This window comes from Nerophis lumbriciformis, linkage group LG29 (genome assembly GCF_033978685.3).
Source record: "Nerophis lumbriciformis linkage group LG29, RoL_Nlum_v2.1, whole genome shotgun sequence".
Taxonomy (NCBI): Eukaryota; Metazoa; Chordata; class Actinopteri; order Syngnathiformes; family Syngnathidae; genus Nerophis; species Nerophis lumbriciformis.
Window position 1 is genome coordinate 30,229,382 of NC_084576.2, and position 19,745 is coordinate 30,249,126.

The following is a 19,745-nucleotide window of genomic DNA, read 5'->3' on the forward strand; positions in this document are numbered from 1 at the left end:
ATCTCAGGGAGAGCATGTCCCAAATTCCAAGCTGCTGTTTTGAGGCATGTTAAAAAAAAATAAAGCACTTTGTGACTTCAATAATAAATATGGCAGTGCCATGTTGGCATTTTTTCCATAATTTGAGTTGATTTATTTTGGAAAACCTTGTTTAATGCAGGGGGTGCTCACACTTTTTCTGCAGGCGAGCTACTTTTCATTTGATCAAGTCGTGGGGATCTACCTCATTCATATATATCATTTATATTTACTTATTTATGAAATATATGTTTTTGTTAACAAGTTAAAGGTGTTTAATGATAATGCAAGCATGTTTAACACATATAGTTAATATTGTTAATACATTAAAGGTGTTTAATGATGATACAAGCATGTTTAATACATATAGTTAATATTGTTAACAAGTTAAAGGTGGTTAAAAATAATACAAGCATGTTTAACACATATAGTTAATATTGTTAACAAGTTAAAGGTGGTTAAAATAATACAAGCATGTTTAACACATATAGTTAATATTGTTAACAAGTTAAAGGTGTTTAAAGATAATACAAGCATGTTTAACACATATAGTTAATATTGTTAATAAGTTAAAGGTGTTTAAAGATAATGCAAGCATGTTTAACACATATAGTTAATATTGTTAATAAATTAAAGGGGTTTAATGATAATACAATAATGTTTAACACATATAGTTAATATTGATAACAACTTATAGGTGGTTAAAGATAATACAAGCATATTTAACACATATAGTTAATATTGTTAACAAGTTAAAGGTGGTTAAAAATAATACAAGCATGTTTAACACAAATAGTTAATATTGTTAACAAGTTAAAGGTGTTTAAAGATAATACAAGCATGTTTAACACATATAGATTCCTTTCTTTCATGAAGACAAGAATATAAGTTGGTGTATTACCTGATTGTGATGACTTGCATTGATAGGAATCAGACAGTGGTGCTGATAACGTCCGCATTTTCGAATGGAGGAGAAAAAAAGTCCTCCTTTCTGTCTAATACCACATGAAAGTGGTTGGTTTTTGGCATCTTATTTGTCCAGCTTCCGTACTCCTTTGTATACACTTTACAAGAAATACATTGACGGCAAAAAAAACTCCGTAGCTTGCTAGCTTGTGCACGCCAGCTTTCTGAGACTCTTATTTTGGTAGCGCAGGCAGGATGAAGCAGAGCTTTTATTGTGCAACTGTGCAGTCGGAGTTTTGACGACAGGTACGGCGCCAGAGTCTGTTGAAATAAAGTGTTTCTCGCCTTCCAGTCGGTAATTTTAATGAGCTGGCAGCAGCCAGCGTCATCTCAGAAGACCCTCGGGTGCCGTGAATGTCAATCAAGTGACGAAAGTGACGTCATAGTGAAGATTTATGATCGCTCATTTTTAGGACTATTTTTTTAATGCCTGGCTGGTGATCGACTGACACACCACACCCTCCACGATCGATCGGTAGATCGCGATCGACGTAATGAGCACCCCAAGTTTAATGCATCACAACAAAATTAGGCATAATAATGTGTTAATTCCACCACTGTATATATCGGTATCGCTTGATATCGGTATCGGTAATTAAGAGTTGGACAATATCGGCAAAAAAGCCATTATCGGACATCTGTAATCAAGTTAGCTAGCTATGTATAATGTTGAAGAACCTCGCCCAGAAAGGAGAGCAGCTGCTTCTTTAAAACAAGCTTATTTTCAGCCTTTTTCATGAAAAAGTGATGTCTTTGCTGATTGTTCCCCAGGGAGATCCTGCAGGAGATCCAGAGGCTGCGCCTGGAGCACGAGCAGGCCTCCCAGCCCACGCCGGAGAAGGCCCAGCAGAACCCCACGCTGCTCACCGAGCTGCGGCTGCTGAGGTAGCCACTTTATTTATTTTTATTTATTTTATTATGACTTCTTGTTCCAGCACTCTGCTATTGGAAGATTGGCGTTTTCATGCAGTGGAACCCTTTTAAGTGTGCTCGTATTTCTACCCTTACTTGAGACATCGACAAGGAAAAGTATCTTCCATATGAGGAGGTGTGAACAAGTGAGGACATAAATCATGGTCCCAATAACATTGCATCTAATAGAGAATGTCTCATTTGCACCCCCTGGTGGTGACATCTATCAAAATGAGGGTGGTCCCAAAAAGAACGGATTTTTCACTTTGACTGTGTGTCGCTTTTAAAAGTGCTCCCCCTCTGGTCAACATATAAAATAACAAGTGTGTGGAGAAAATTTGAAGTGCTCACCCTCTGGTCAACATATGAAATAACAAGTGTGTGGAAAAAATTTGAAGTGCTCCCCCTCTGGTCAACATATAAAATAACGAGTGTGTGGAAAAAATTTGAAGTGCTCCCCCTCTGGTCAACATATGAAATAACAAGTGTGTGTAAGAACTTGAAGTGCTCCCCCTCTGGTCAACATATGAAATAACAAGTGTGTGTAAGAATTTCAAGTGGTCCCCCTCTGGTCAACATATGAAATAACAAGTGTGTGTAAGAACTTGAAGTGCTCCCCCTCTGGTCAACATATGAAATAACAAGTGTGTGTAAGAATTTCAAGTGGTCCCCCTCTGGTCAACATATGAAATAACAAGTGTGTGGAAAAAATTTGAAGTGCTCCCCCTCTGGTCAACATATGAAATAACAAGTGTGTGGAAAAAATTTGAAGTGGTCACCCTCTGGTCAACATATGAAATAACAAGTGTGTGGAAAAAATTTGAAGTGCTCACCCTCTGGTCAACATATGAAATAACAAGTGTGTGTAAGAACTTGAAGTGCTCCCCCTCTGGTCAACATATGAAATAACAAGTGTGTGTAAGAATTTCAAGTGCTCCCCCTCTGGTCAACGTATGAAATAACAAGTGTGTGGAAAAAATTTGAAGTGCTCCCCCTCTGGTCAACATATGAAATAACAAGTGTGTGTAAGAATTTCAAGTGGTCCCCCTCTGGTCAACATATGAAATAACAAGTGTGTGTAAGAACTTGAAGTGCTCCCCCTCTGGTCAACACATGAAATAACAAGTGTGTGGAAAAAAATTGAAGTGCTCCTCCTCTGGTCAACATATAAAATAACAAGTGTGTAGAAAAAATTTGAAGTGCTCCCCCTCTGGTCAACATATGAAATAACAAGTGTGTGTAAGAACTTGAAGTGCTCCCCCTCTGGTCAACATATGAAATAACAAGTGTGTGTAAGAACTTGAAGTGCTCCCCCTCCGGTCAACATATGAAATAACAAGTGTGTGGAACAATTTGAAGTGCTCCCCAATTTGGCCAAAATGTATCAAAAAAAAAAAAATAATACATATGTATATAGGAACATAACTTGAAGTAAATAATGGAGATTAAAAACCAATTACAAACCAAAAAATTCAACAACAAAAAATTCACTAAAAGCAGTCTTTTTTCTTATAAAATTGGGAAAAATTTCTCATATTCTTCCTGCTTCTGTAATATTGCAATATTTTCTCGTAAAATTATTACTTTTTAATGCAAAAGTTGTGAGTTCAAACCCCGGCCGAGTCATACCAAAGACTATAAAAATGGGAGCCATTACCTCCCTGCTTGGCACTCAGTAATCAAGGGTTGGAATTGGGGGTTAAATCACCCAAAAAAATTATTCCCGGGCGTGGCCACCACTGCCGCTCACTGCTCTCCTCACCTCCCAGGGGGTGATCAAGGGTCAAATGCAGAGAATAATTTCGCCACACCTCGTGTGTGTGTGACAATCATCGGTACTTTAACTTAAAAAATGGTGACATTTGTCATATACAATTCTGACTTTTATCACAATATTGCCAATTTTTGTTGTTGTTCTTGTAAAATAGTGACATTTTTTAAGTAAAATTATGACTTTTCAAAGTAAAATTCCGATTATTGTTATATTGCCAACATTTTAAAAGTTTTCTTACAAAATTGTGACTTTTGTCGAGTAAAATTACGACTCTTTTCATAAAATGTTACCATGAATTGATTAACGTGGACCCCGACTTAAACAAGTTGAAAAACTTATTCGGGTGTTACCATTTAGTGGTCAATTGTACGGAATATGTACTGTACTGTGCAACCTACTAATAAAAGTTTCAATCAATCAATCAAAAAAAATTGCCCAAATTTTAAGCTTTTCTTGTAAAATTGCGACTGTTATCGAGTAAAATTCCAACTTTTATCATCATTTTGCACAAATGTTCAGTTTTTCTTGGAAAATGTCGACTTGCGCTGAGTAATTTTATGACTTTTATTATAACACTGCCAACATTCTAAGTTTTTCTTGTGAAATTGTGACCTTTTTCTTGTGAAATTCCAACTCATTTTTCACAACAAGCCTTTTTATATTTGCATAGTATGTATATATTATTAATGTTGTAAATACACTTCTTTATATATCTAGAAAGGCTGGTCCTAAAGAGGGAAGCTTTGTTCTCAGGTCTCGGGAAGGTAACAAATACAAGAATGTGTGTGTGTGTGTGTGTGTGTGTGTGTGTGTGTGTGTGTTTGTGTGTGTGTGTGTGTGTGTGTGGTTCAGACACAGAAAAGACGAGCTGGAGCGTCGCATGTCGGCCTTGCAGGAGAGCCGGCGGGAGCTGATGGTGCAGTTGGAAGGACTCATGAGGCTGCTGAAGGTACCAATATTTAAAATACCGTTATTTTTCGGACTATAAGGCGCACTTAAAAGCCTTTTAATGTTCTCAAAACTCAACAGTGCGCCTTATAACCCGGTGCGCCCAATGTACGGAATAACTCTGGTTGTGCTTACCGACCTCGAAGCTAATTCATTCGGTACGCGGCGCAATGACAAGTGTGGCCAGGAGATGGCAGTCAGACATAAGAGATACGTGTAGACTGCAATATGATGGCAAAATGACTCAAGTGAACAACACCAACATTTTATATGTTCCATTGAAAATATAGAACCTTACACACGGCCTTTAAAAATCTATGAAAATGTTTTAGTAGGACTTTGGTAAGCTATGAAGCCACACCGCTTGATGGATTGTACTGTGCTTCAACATAGGAGTATTATTATGGTGTGTGTATAAGGTAAGACATATTATGTGGCGTTTTGTTTCGCAATATTATGCAAAAGCAACTTTTCTTACCTTCCGGTACCTGCTGATCCGATATTTGGGATCTGCATAAGTCCTGAAAATTTGTGTCTGTGTCGATAAGCTTCTTCTTTTTCTCTATCTTCTTGTTATGGGACATTCATCCTCCGCTGTTGCCATTTCAAATATAAAGTAGTGTAAAGTTCTTACTTATATCTGTCAGTAAACTCGCCATGAAAGCGCTAAAACATACCGGTGTAGTGACTTTACATTATTCACCCAAGGAACTTTAGTTATTAGAGGGTTCCGGTCGAACGTTTTTTTCACGGTTGTTGTTTCCGGATGATTATTTGGGATCTGATCTGTATTTGGGATCTGCATAAGTCCTGAAAATTTGCGCCCGTCCGCCTTTGTAGTCCGTGTCGACACCGTAGTCGATAAGCTTCTTTTTTTCCTCTATCTTCTTGTTATGGGACATTCATCCTCCGCTGTTGCCATTTCTAATATAAAGTAGTGTAAAGTTCTTACTTATATCTGTCAGTGAACTCGCCATGAAAGCACTAAAACATACCTAAAACATACCTAAAACACTAAAACATAAATTTCTAATATAAAGTAGTGTAAAGTTCTTACTTATATCTGTCAGTAAACTCGCCATGAAAGCACTAAAACATACCTAAAACATACCTAAAACACTAAAACATAAATTTCTAATATAAAGTAGTGTAAAGTTCTTACTTATATCTGTCAGTAAACTCACCATGAAAGCACTAAAACATACCGGTGTAGTGACTTTACATTATTCACCCAAGGAACTTTATTAATTAGAGGGTTCCGGTCGAACGTTTTTTTCACGGTTGTTGTTTCCGGGTGAGTATTTGGGATCTGATCTGTATTTGGGATCTGCATAAGTCCTGAAAATTTGCGCCCGTCCGCCTTTGTAGTCCGTGTCAACACCGTAGTCCATAAGCTTCTTCTTTTCCTCTATCTTCTTGTTATGTGACATTCATCCTCCGCTGTTGCCATTTCTAATATAAAGTAGTGTAAAGTTCTTACTTACATCTGTCAGTAAACTCGCCATGAAAGCACTAAAACATACCTAAAACATACCTAAAAACATACCTAAAACATACCTAAAACACTAAAACATAAATTTCTAATATAAAGTAGTGTAAAGTTCTTACTTATATCTGTCAGTAAACTCGCCATGAAAGCACTAAAACATACCTAAAACATACCTAAAACATACCTAAAACACTAAAACATAAATTTCTAATATAAAGTAGTGTAAAGTTCTTACTTATATCTGTCAGTAAACTCGCCATGAAAGCACTAAAACATACCTAAAACACTAAAACATAAATTTCTAATATAAAGTAGTGTAAAGTTCTTACTTATATCTGTCAGTAAACTCGCCATGAAAGCACTAAAACATACCTAAAACATAGCTAAAACACTAAAACATAAATTTCTAATATAAAGTAGTGTAAAGTTCTTACTTATATCTGTCAGTAAACTCGCCATGAAAGCACTAAAACATACCTAAAACATACCTAAAACACTAAAACATAAATTTCTAATATAAAGTAGTGTAAAGTTCTTACTTATATCTGTCAGTAAACTCGCCATGAAAGCACTAAAACATACCTAAAACATAGCTAAAACACTAAAACATAAATTTCTAATATAAAGTAGTGTAAAGTTCTTACTTATATCTGTCAGTAAACTCGCCATGAAAGCACTAAAACATACCTAAAACATACCTAAAACATACCTAAAACACTAAAACATAAATTTCTAATATAAAGTAGTGTAAAGTTCTTACTTATATCTGTCAGTAAACTCGCCATGAAAGCACTAAAACATACCTAAAACATACCTAAAACACTAAAACATAAATTTCTAATATAAAGTAGTGTAAAGTTCTTACTTATATCTGTCAGTGAACTCGCCATGAAAGCACTAAAACATACCTAAAACATACCTAAAACACTCAAACATAAATTTCTAATATAAAGTAGTGTAAAGTTCTTACTTATATCTGTCAGTAAACTCGCCATGAAAGCACTAAAACATACCTAAAACATACCTAAAACATACCTAAAACACTAAAACATAAATTTCTAATATAAAGTAGTGTAAAGTTCTTACTTATATCTGTCAGTAAACTCGCCATGAAAGCCCTAAAACATACCTAAAACATACCTAAAACATACCTAAAACACTAAAACATAAATTTCTAATATAAAGTAGTGTAAAGTTCTTACTTATATCTGTCAGTAAACTCGCCATGAAAGCACTAAAACATACCTAAAACATACCTAAAACATACCTAAAACATACCTAAAACACTAAAACATAAATTTCTAATACAAAGTAGTGTAAAGTTTTTACTTATATCTGTCAGTAAACTCGCCATGAAAGCACTAAAACATACCTAAAACATACCTAAAACATACATTTCTAATATAAAGTAGTGTAAAGTTCTTACTTATATCTGTCAGTAAACTCGCCATGAAAGCACTAAAACATACCTAAAACATACCTAAAACATACCTAAAACATACCTAAAACATAAATTTCTAATATAAAGTAGTGTAAAGTTCTTACTTATATCTGTCAGTAAACTCGCCATGAAAGCACTAAAACATACCTAAAACATACCTAAAACATACCTAAATCACTAAAACATAAATTTCTAATACAAAGTAGTGTAAAGTTTTTACTTATATCTGTCAGTAAACTCGCCATGAAAGCACTAAAACATACCTAAAACATACCTAAAACATAAATTTCTAATATAAAGTAGTGTAAAGTTCTTACTTATATCTGTCAGTAAACTCGCCATGAAAGCACTAAAACATAACTAAAACATACCTAAAACATACCTAAAACACTAAAACATAAATTTCTAATATAAAGTAGTGTAAAGTTCTTACTTATATCTGTCAGTAAACTCGCCATGAAAGCACTAAAACGTACCTAAAACATACCTAAAACACTAAAACATAAATTTCTAATATAAAGTAGTGTAAAGTTTTTACTTATATCTGTCAGTAAACTCGCCATGAAAGCACTAAAACATACCTAAAACACTAAAACATACATTTCTAATATAAAGTAGTGTAAAGTTCTTACTTATATCTGTCAGTAAACTCGCCATGAAAGCACTAAAACATACCTAAAACATACCTAAAACATACCTAAAACATACCTAAAACACTAAAACATAAATTTCTAATATAAAGTAGTGTAAAGTTCTTACTTATATCTGTCAGTAAACTCGCCATGAAAGCACTAAAACATACCTAAAACATAGCTAAAACACTAAAACATAAATTTCTAATATAAAGTAGTGTAAAGTTCTTACTTATATCTGTCAGTAAGCTCGCCATGAAAGCACTAAAACATACCTAAAACATACCTAAACACTAAAACATAAATTTCTAATATAAAGTAGTGTAAAGTTCTTACTTATATCTGTCAGTAGACTCGCCATGAAAGCACTAAAACATACCTAAAACATACCTAAAACACTAAAACATACATTTCTAATATAAAGTAGTGTAAAGTTCTTACTTATATCTGTCAGTAAACTCGCCATGAAAGCACTAAAACATACCTAAAACACTAAAACATAAATTTCTAATATAAAGTAGTGTAAAGTTCTTACTTATATCTGTCAGTAAACTCGCCATGAAAGCACTAAAACATACCTAAAACATAGCTAAAACACTAAAACATAAATTTCTAATATAAAGTAGTGTAAAGTTCTTACTTATATCTGTCAGTAAACTCGCCATGAAAGCACTAAAACATACCTAAAACATACCTAAAACATACCTAAAACACTAAAACATAAATTTCTAATATAAAGTAGTGTAAAGTTCTTACTTATATCTGTCAGTAAACTCGCCATGAAAGCACTAAAACATACCTAAAACATACCTAAAACACTAAAACATAAATTTCTAATATAAAGTAGTGTAAAGTTCTTACTTATATCTGTCAGTAAACTCGCCATGAAAGCACTAAAACATACCTAAAACATAGCTAAAACACTAAAACATAAATTTCTAATATAAAGTAGTGTAAAGTTCTTACTTATATCTGTCAGTAAACTCGCCATGAAAGCACTAAAACATACCTAAAACACAAATTTCTAATATAAAGTAGTGTAAAGTTCTTACTTATATCTGTCAGTAAACTCGCCATGAAAGCACTAAAACATACCTAAAACATACCTAAAACACTAAAACATAAATTTCTAATATAAAGTAGTGTAAAGTTCTTACTTATATCTGTCAGTAAACTCGCCATGAAAGCACTAAAACATACCTAAAACATACCTAAAACATACCTAAAACACTAAAACATAAATTTCTAATATAAAGTAGTGTAAAGTTCTTACTTATATCTGTCAGTAAACTCGCCATGAAAGCACTAAAACATACCTAAAACATAGCTAAAACATTAAAACATAAATTTCTAATATAAAGTAGTGTAAAGTTCTTACTTATATCTGTCAGTAAACTCGCCATGAAAGCACTAAAACATACCTAAAACATAGCTAAAACACTAAAACATACATTTCTAATATAAAGTAGTGTAAAGTTCTTACTTATATCTGTCAGTAAACTCGCCATGAAAGCACTAAAACATACCTAAAACATACCTAAAACACTAAAACATAAATTTCTAATATAAAGTAGTGTAAAGTTCTTACTTATATCTGTCAGTAAACTCGCCATGAAAGCACTAAAACATACCTAAAACATACCTAAAACACTAAAACATAAATTTCTAATATAAAGTAGTGTAAAGTTCTTACTTATATCTGTCAGTAAACTCGCCATGAAAGCACTAAAACATACCTAAAACATACCTAAAACATACCTAAAACACTAAAACATAAATTTCTAATATAAAGTAGTGTAAAGTTCTTACTTATATCTGTCAGTAAACTCGCCATGAAAGCACTAAAACATACCTAAAACATACCTAAAACATACCTAAAACACTAAAACATAAATTTCTAATATAAAGTAGTGTAAAGTTCTTACTTATATCTGTCAGTAAACTCACCATGAAAGCACTAAAACATACCTAAAACATACCTAAAACATACCTAAAACACTAAAACATAAATTTCTAATATAAAGTAGTGTAAAGTTCTTACTTATATCTGTCAGTAAACTCGCCATGAAAGCACTAAAACATACCTAAAACATACCTAAAACATACCTAAAACACTAAAACATAAATTTCTAATATAAAGTAGTGTAAAGTTCTTACTTGTATCTGTCAGTAAACTCGCCATGAAAGCACTAAAACATACCTAAAACATACCTAAAACATACCTAAAACACTAAAACATAAATTTCTAATATAAAGTAGTGTAAAGTTCTTACTTATATCTGTCAGTAAACTCACCATGAAAGCACTAAAACATACCGGTGTAGTGAGTTTACATTATTCACCCAAGTAAATTTAGTTATTAGAGAGTTCCGGTCGAACTTTTTTTCCCGTTGTTTCCGTTGTTGTTGACACTTCTTCCACTCCCGTCCTTGCACACCACACCGCTCATGGGCAGTGCGCCTTATAATCCGGTGCGCCCTATAGTCCGGAACATGCGGTATGTACATGTATGCTAACGATGCTCTTCTCTGGCCGACTGGCAGGACGAGGAACAGAAGCAGGGAGTAAGTTCTATAAACTTACCCTGATTGGCGAGGAGTAGGCCTTTTTCCCTCTGACCTTGCCCCGGTCTTTGTTGCAGTCCCAGTCCGGAGGCTCCCCCCACTCGTCCCCCAGTCACGGGGCGGGCTGCTCCATGCCCATGCCTATACGCTCCACCTCGGCTGGCTCCACCCCCACCCACACGCCACAGGACTGCCTGGCGGGCGTGGGAGGCGACGTGCTGGAGGCCTTTGCTCAGGGTAAAAAAAATAATTTGTTTTTATAAAAGTGGGCGGGGCCGGAAAGGTAAAGGAATGCTCTGGGTGTCGCAGGTGTACCTCGGAATCTGCGCAACGACCTCCTGGTGGCTGCCGACTCCATCACCAACACCATGTCGTCGCTGGTGAAAGAACTGCACTCAGGTGGGCTTTGAACTCTGTCACCATTTTATATCCATAACTCTTGATTTGTTTTATGACCTATGGTTGTATTAGCCTACTATCAAAATGACTTATATATAAGTGTTATAATGAAGTGTCTATATTAGCTGTACGAGTCATACCAAAGACTATAAAAATGGGAGCCATTACCTCCCTGCTTGGCACTCAGCATCAAGGGTTGGAATTGGGGGTTAAATCACCAAAAAATGATTCCCGGGCGCGGCCACCGCTGCTGCTCACTGCTCCCCTCACCTCCCAGGGGGTGATCAAGGGTGATGGGTCAAATGCAGAGAATAATTTTGCCACACCTAGTGTGTGTGTGACTATCATTGGTACTTTAACTTTAATATTAGCCTACTATCAAAATGACTTTAAAAGCCTTATATAAGTGTTATAATGAAGACAACACATGACATAAGTGTCTATATTAGCCTACTATCAAAATGACTTTAAAAGTCTTATATAAGTGTTATAATGAAGGCAACACATGATGTAAGTGTCTATATTAGCTATATTAGCCTACTATCAAAATTACTTTAAAAATCTTATATAAGTGTTATAATGAAGGCAACATATGATGTAAGTGTCTATATTAGCTATATTAGCCTACTATCAAAATGAGTTTAAAAGTCTTATATAAGTGTTATAATAAAGACAACACATGATGTAAGTGTCTATATTAGCTGTATTAGCCTACTATCAAAATTACTTTAAAAATCTTATATAAGTGTTATAATGAAGGCAACATATGATGTAAGTGTCTATATTAGCTATATTAGCCTACTATCAAAATGACTTTAAAAGCCTTATATAAGTGTTATAATGAAGACAACACATGACATAAGTGTCTATATTAGCCTACTATCAAAATGACTTTAAAAGCCTTATATAAGTGGTATAATGAAGGCAACATATGATGTAAGTGTCTATAATAGCCTACTATCAAAATGACTTTAAAAGTCTTATATATAAGTGTTATAATGAAGACAGCACATGGTGTAAGTGTCTATATTAGCCTACTATCAAAATGACTTTAAAAGTCTTATATAAGTGTTATAATGAAGGCAACACATGATGTAAGTGTCTATAATAGCCTACTATCAAAATGACTTTAAAAGTCTTATATAAGTGATATAATGAAGGTACACATGATGTAAGTGTCTATATTATCTATATTAGCCTACTATTAAAATTACTTAAAAAGTCTTATAAGTGTTATAATGAAGACAACACATGATGTAAGTGTCTATATTAGCCTACTATCAAAATGACTTTAAAAGCCTTATATAAGTGTTATAATGAAAGCAACACATGATGTAAGTGTCTATAATAGCCTACCATCAAAATGACTTTAAAAGTCTCATATATAAGTGGTATAATGAAGACAACACATGGTGTAAGTGTCTATATTAGCCTACTATCAAAATGACTTTAAAAGTCTTATATAAGTGATATAATGAAGGCAACACATGGTGTAAGTGTCTATATTAGCCTACTATCAAAATGACTTTAAAAGTCTTATATAAGTGATATAATGAAGGCAACACATGATGTAAGTGTCTATATTAGCCTACTATCAAAATGACTTTAAAAGTCTTATATATAAGTGTTATAATGAAGACAACATATGACATAAGTGTCTATATTAGCCTACTATCAAAATGACTTTAAAAGCCTTATATAAGTGTTATAATGAAGGCAACACATGATGTAAGTGTCTATAATAGCCTACTATCAAAATGACTTTAAAAGTCTTATATATAAGTGTTATAATGAAGACAGCACATGGTGTAAGTGTCTATATTAGCCTACTATCAAAATGACTTTAAAAGCCTTATATAAGTGTTATAATGAAGGCAACATATGATGTAAGTGTCTATATTAGCCTACTATCAAAATGACTTTAAAAGCCTTATATAAGTGTTATAATGAAGGCAACACATGATGTAAGTGTCTATAATAGCCTACTATCAAAATGACTTTAAAAGTCTTATATATAAGTGTTATAATGAAGACAGCACATGGTGTAAGTGTCTATATTAGCCTACTATCAAAATGACTTTAAAAGTCTTATATAAGTGATATAATGAAGGCAACACATGATGTAAGTGTCTATATTAGCCTACTATCAAAATGACTTTAAAAGCTTTATATAAGTGTTATAATGAAGGCAACACATGATGTAAGTGTCTATAATAGCCTACTATCAAAATGACTTTAAAAGTCTTATATATGTGTTATAATGAAGACAACATATGATGTAAGTGTCTATATTAGCTATATTAGCCTACTATCAAAATTACTTAAAAAGTCTTATAAGTGTTATAATGAAGACAACACATGATCTAAGTGTCTATATTAGCCTACTATCAAAATGACTTTAAAAGTCTTATATAAGTGTTATAATGAAGACAACACATGATGTAAGTGTCTATATTAGCCTACTATCAAAATGACTTTAAAAGTCTTATATAAGTGTTATAATGAAGACAACACATGACGTAAGTGTCTATATTAGCCTACTATCAAAATGACTTTAAAAGTCTTATATAAGTGTTATAATGAAGACAACACATGATGTAAGTGTCTATATTAGCCTACTATCAAAATGACTTTAAAAGCCTTATATAAGTGTTATAATGAAGACAACACATGACATAAGTGTCTATATTAGCCTACTATCAAAATGACTTTAAAAGCCTTATATAAGTGTTATAATGAAGGCAACACATGATGTAAGTGTCTATAATAGCCTACTATCAAAATGACTTTAAAAGTCTTATATATAAGTGTTATAATGAAGACAGCACATGGTGTAAGTGTCTATATTAGCCTACTATCAAAATGACTTTAAAAGTCTTATATAAGTGATATAATGAAGGCAACACATGATGTAAGTGTCTATATTAGCCTACTATCAAAATGACTTTAAAAGCTTTATATAAGTGTTATAATGAAGGCAACACATGATGTAAGTGTCTATAATAGCCTACTATCAAAACGACTTTAAAAGTCTTATATATAAGTGTTATAATGAAGACAACATATGATGTAAGTGTCTATATTAGCTATATTAGCCTACTATCAAAATTACTTAAAAAGTCTTATAAGTGTTATAATGAAGACAACACATGATCTAAGTGTCTATATTAGCCTACTATCAAAATGACTTTAAAAGCCTTATATAAGTGTTATAATGAAGACAACACATGACATAAGTGTCTATATTAGCCTACTATCAAAATTACTTTAAAAGCCTTATATAAGTGTTATAATGAAGACAACACATGATCTAAGTGTCTATATTAGCCTACTATCAAAATGACTTTAAAAGTCTTATATAAGTGTTATAATGAAGACAACACATGATGTAAGTGTCTATATTAGCCTACTATCAAAATGACTTTAAAAGTCTTATATAAGTGTTATAATGAAGACAACACATGACGTAAGTGTCTATATTAGCCTACTATCAAAATGACTTTAAAAGCCTTATATAAGTGTTATAATGAAGACAACACATGATCTAAGTGTCTATATTAGCCTACTATCAAAATGACTTTAAAAGTCTTATATAAGTGTTATAATGAAGACAACACATGATGTAAGTGTCTATATTAGCCTACTATCAAAATGACTTTAAAAGTCTTATATAAGTGTTATAATGAAGACAACACATGACGTAAGTGTCTATATTAGCCTACTATCAAAATGACTTTAAAAGTCTTATATAAGTGTTATAATGAAGACAACACATGATGTAAGTGTCTATATTAGCCTACTATCAAAATGACTTTAAAAGCCTTATATAAGTGTTATAATGAAGACAACACATGACATAAGTGTCTATATTAGCCTACTATCAAAATGACTTTAAAAGCCTTATATAAGTGTTATAATGAAGGCAACACATGATGTAAGTGTCTATAATAGCCTACTATCAAAATGACTTTAAAAGTCTTATATATAAGTGTTATAATGAAGACAGCACATGGTGTAAGTGTCTATATTAGCCTACTATCAAAATGACTTTAAAAGTCTTATATAAGTGATATAATGAAGGCAACACATGATGTAAGTGTCTATATTAGCCTACTATCAAAATGACTTTAAAAGCTTTATATAAGTGTTATAATGAAGGCAACACATGATGTAAGTGTCTATAATAGCCTACTATCAAAATGACTTTAAAAGTCTTATATATAAGTGTTATAATGAAGACAACATATGATGTAAGTGTCTATATTAGCTATATTAGCCTACTATCAAAATTACTTAAAAAGTCTTATAAGTGTTATAATGAAGACAACACATGATCTAAGTGTCTATATTAGCCTACTATCAAAATGACTTTAAAAGTCTTATATAAGTGATATAATGAAGGCAACACATGATGTAAGTGTCTATATTAGCCTACTATCAAAACGACTTTAAAAGTCTTATATAAGTGATATAATGAAGACAACACATGATGTAAGTGTCTATATTAGCTATATTAGCCTACTATCAAAACAACTTTAAAAGTCTTATATAAGTGTTATAATGAAAACAACACATGATGTAAGTGTCTATATTAGCCTACTATCAAAATGACTATGTGTCATTAAAATGGACAAAGACGTTTCAAGAGTAAAACCAACATAGAGAACGTCTGCAACTTGTGGACGACAACAAGAACCTTTAGTGGCGTTCCTTTATGTCATTATGATTATGTTACATACAAACGTAAGACGTTTAAAGCCATTTTGATAGTAGGCTAATATAGCCACTTACGTCATGTGTTGTCTTCATTATAACACTTATATAAGACTTTCAAAGTGATTTTGATAGTAGGCTAATATAGACACTTACATCATGTGTTGTCTTCATTATAACACTTATATAAGACTTTCAAAGTGATTTTGATAGTAGGCTAATATAGCTAATATAGACACTTACATCATGTGTTGCCTTCATTATAACACTTAGATAAGACTTTTAAAGTCATTTTGATAGTAGGCTAATATCGCCACTTACGTCATGTGTTGCCTTCATTATAACACTTATATATGGCTTTTAAAGTCATTTTGATAGTAGGCTAATATAGCTAATATAGACACTTACATCACGTGTTGTCTTCATTATAACACTTATATGAGACTTTTAAAGTCATTTTGATAGTAGGCTAATATAGACACTTACAACATGTGTTGTCTTCATTATAACACTTATATAAGACTTTTAAAGTCATTTTGATAGTAGGCTAATATAGACACTTACATCATGTGTTGTCTTCATTATAACACTTATATAAGACTTTTAAAGTCATTTTGATAGTAGGCTAATATAGACACTTACGTCATGTGTTGTCTTCATTATAACACTTATGTACGACTTTTAAAGTCATTTTGATAGTAGGCTAATATAGACACTTACAACATGTGTTGCCTTCATTATAACACTTATATGAGACTTTTAAAGTAATTTTGATAGTAGGCTAATATAGACACTTACGTCATGTGTTGTCTTCATTATAACACTTATATACGACTTTTAAAGTCATTTTGATAGTAGGCTAATATCGCCACTTACGTCATGTGTTGCCTTCATTATAACACTTATATATGGCTTTTAAAGTCATTTTGATAGTAGGCTAATATAGACACTTACATCATGTGTTGTCTTCATTATAACACTTATATAAGACTTTTAAAGTCATTTTGATAGTAGGCTAATATAGACACTTACGTCATGTGTTGTCTTCATTATAACACTTATATACGACTTTTAAAGTCATTTTGATAGTAGGCTAATATCGGCACTTACGTCATGTGTTGCCTTCATTATAACACTTATATATGGCTTTTAAAGTCATTTTGATAGTAGGCTAATATAGCTAATATAGACACTTACATCACGTGTTGCCTTCATTATAACACTTATATGAGACTTTTAAAGTAATTTTGATAGTAGGCTATTATAGACACTTACATCATGTGTTGCCTTCATTATAACACTTATATAAGGCTTTTAAAGTAATTTTGATAGTAGGCTAATATAGACACTTACATCATGTGTTGCCTTCATTATATCACTTATATAAGACTTTTAAAGTCATTTTGATAGTAGGCTAATATAGACACTTACACCATGTGCTGTCTTAATTATAACACTTATATAAGACTTTTAAAGTCATTTTGATAGTAGGCTAATATAGACACTTACAACATGTGTTGCCTTCATTATAACACTTATATGAGACTTTTAAAGTAATTTTGATAGGAGACTAATATAGACACTTACATCATGTGTTGCCTTCATTATAACACTTATATAAAGCTTTTAAAGTCATTTTGATAGTAGGCTAATATAGACACTTACACCATGTGCTGTCTTCATTATAACACTTATATAAGACTTTTAAAGTCATTTTGATAGTAGGCTAATATAGACACTTACATCATGTGTTGCCTTCATTATAACACTTATATAAGACTTTTAAAGTCATTTTGATAGTAGGCTAATATAGCTAATGTAGACACTTTTATCATGTGTTGCCTTCATTAAAACACTTACATACGACTTTTAAAGTCATTTTGATAGTAGGCTAATATCGCCACTTACGTCATGTGTTGCCTTCATTATAACACTTATATATGGCTTTTAAAGTCATTTTGATAGTAGGCTAATATAGACACTTACATCATGTGTTGCCTTCATTATATCACTTATATAAGACTTTTAAAGTCATTTTGATAGTAGGCTAATATAGACACTTACACCATGTGCTGTCTTCATTATAACACTTATATAAGACTTTTAAAGTCATTTTGATAGTAGGCTAATATAGACACTTACAACATGTGTTGCCTTCATTATAACACTTATATGAGACTTTTAAAGTAATTTTGATAGTAGACTAATATAGACACTTACATCATGTGTTGTCTTCATTATAACACTTATATAAGACTTTTAAAGTCATTTTGATAGTAGGCTAATATAGACACTTACATCATGTGTTGCCTTCATTATAACACTTATATAAGACTTTTAAAGTCATTTTGATAGTAGGCTAATATAGCTAATGTAGACACTTTTATCATGTGTTGCCTTCATTAAAACACTTACATACGACTTTTAAAGTCATTTTGATAGTAGGCTAATATCGCCACTTACGTCATGTGTTGCCTTCATTATAACACTTATATATGGCTTTTAAAGTCATTTTGATAGTAGGCTAATATAGCTAATATAGACACTTACGTCGTGTGTTGCCTTCATTATAACACTTATATGAGACTTTTAAAGTCATTTTGATAGTAGGCTAATATAGACACTTACAACATGTGTTGCCTTCATTATAACACTTATATAAGACTTTTAAAGTCATTTTGATAGTAGGCTAATATAGACACTTACAACATGTGTTGTCTTCATTATAACACTTATATAAGACGTTTAAAGTCATTTTGATAGTAGGCTATTATAGCTAATGTAGACACTTACATCATGTGTTGCCTTCATTAAAACACTTACATACGACTTTTAAAGTCATTTTGATAGTAGGCTAATATCGCCACTTACGTCATGTGTTGCCTTCATTATAACACTTATATATGGCTTTTAAAGTCATTTTGATAGTAGGCTAATATAGCTAATATAGACACTTACATCACGTGTTGCCTTCATTATAACACTTATATGAGACTTTTAAAGTAATTTTGATAGTAGGCTAATATAGACACTTACAACATGTGTTGCCTTCATTATAACACTTATATAAGACTTTTAAAGTCATTTTGATAGTAGGCTAACATAGACACTTACAACATGTGTTGTCTTCATTATAACACTTATATAAGACGTTTAAAGTCATTTTGATAGTAGGCTATTATAGCTAATGTAGACACTTACATCATGTGTTGCCTTCATTAAAACACTTACATACGACTTTTAAAGTCATTTTGATAGTAGGCTAATATCGCCACTTACGTCATGTGTTGCCTTCATTATAACACTTATATATGGCTTTTAAAGTCATTTTGATAGTAGGCTAATATAGCTAATATAGACACTTACATCACGTGTTGCCTTCATTATAACACTTATATGAGACTTTTAAAGTAATTTTGATAGTAGGCTAATATAGACACTTACAACATGTGTTGTCTTCATTATAACACTTATATAAGACTTTTAAAGTCATTTTGATAGTAGGCTAATATAGACACTTACATCATGTGTTGCCTTCATTATAACACTTATATACGACTTTTAAAGTCATTTTGATAGTAGGCTAATATAGACACTTACAACATGTGTTGCCTTCATTATAACACTTATATGAGACTTTTAAAGTCATTTTGATAGTAGGCTAATATAGACACTTACATCATGTGTTGCCTTCATTATAACACTATATAAGACTTTTAAAGTAATTTTGATAGTAGGCTAATATAGACACTTACATCATGTGTTGCCTTCATTATAACACTATATAAGACTTTTAAAGTAATTTTGATAGTAGGCTAATATAGACACTTACGTCATGCGTTGCCTTCATTATAACACTATATAAGACTTTTAAAGTCATTTTGATAGT

At 32.2% G+C, this 19,745-nt stretch overlaps 1 protein-coding gene across 4 annotated transcripts in view; it reads left to right on the forward strand.

Annotated features, from left to right (window-relative positions):
- The window catches only part of dtnbb (dystrobrevin, beta b), a 92,038-nt gene that overhangs the window by 68,746 nt on the left and 3,547 nt on the right, over positions 1-19,745 (forward strand). For 2 of the 4 annotated variants that reach the window (XM_061924544.1, XM_061924545.1), the window contains exons 13-17: positions 1,756-1,869; positions 4,523-4,619; positions 10,724-10,744; positions 10,822-10,981; positions 11,054-11,143. In XM_061924544.1, coding sequence (XP_061780528.1) covers positions 1,756-1,869; positions 4,523-4,619; positions 10,724-10,744; positions 10,822-10,981; positions 11,054-11,143 — 482 coding nt within the window. The remainder of the gene's footprint in view (positions 1-1,755; positions 1,870-4,522; positions 4,620-10,723; positions 10,745-10,821; positions 10,982-11,053; positions 11,144-19,745) is intronic. The other 2 variants (XM_061924546.1, XM_061924547.1) reach the window with 2 other exon arrangements.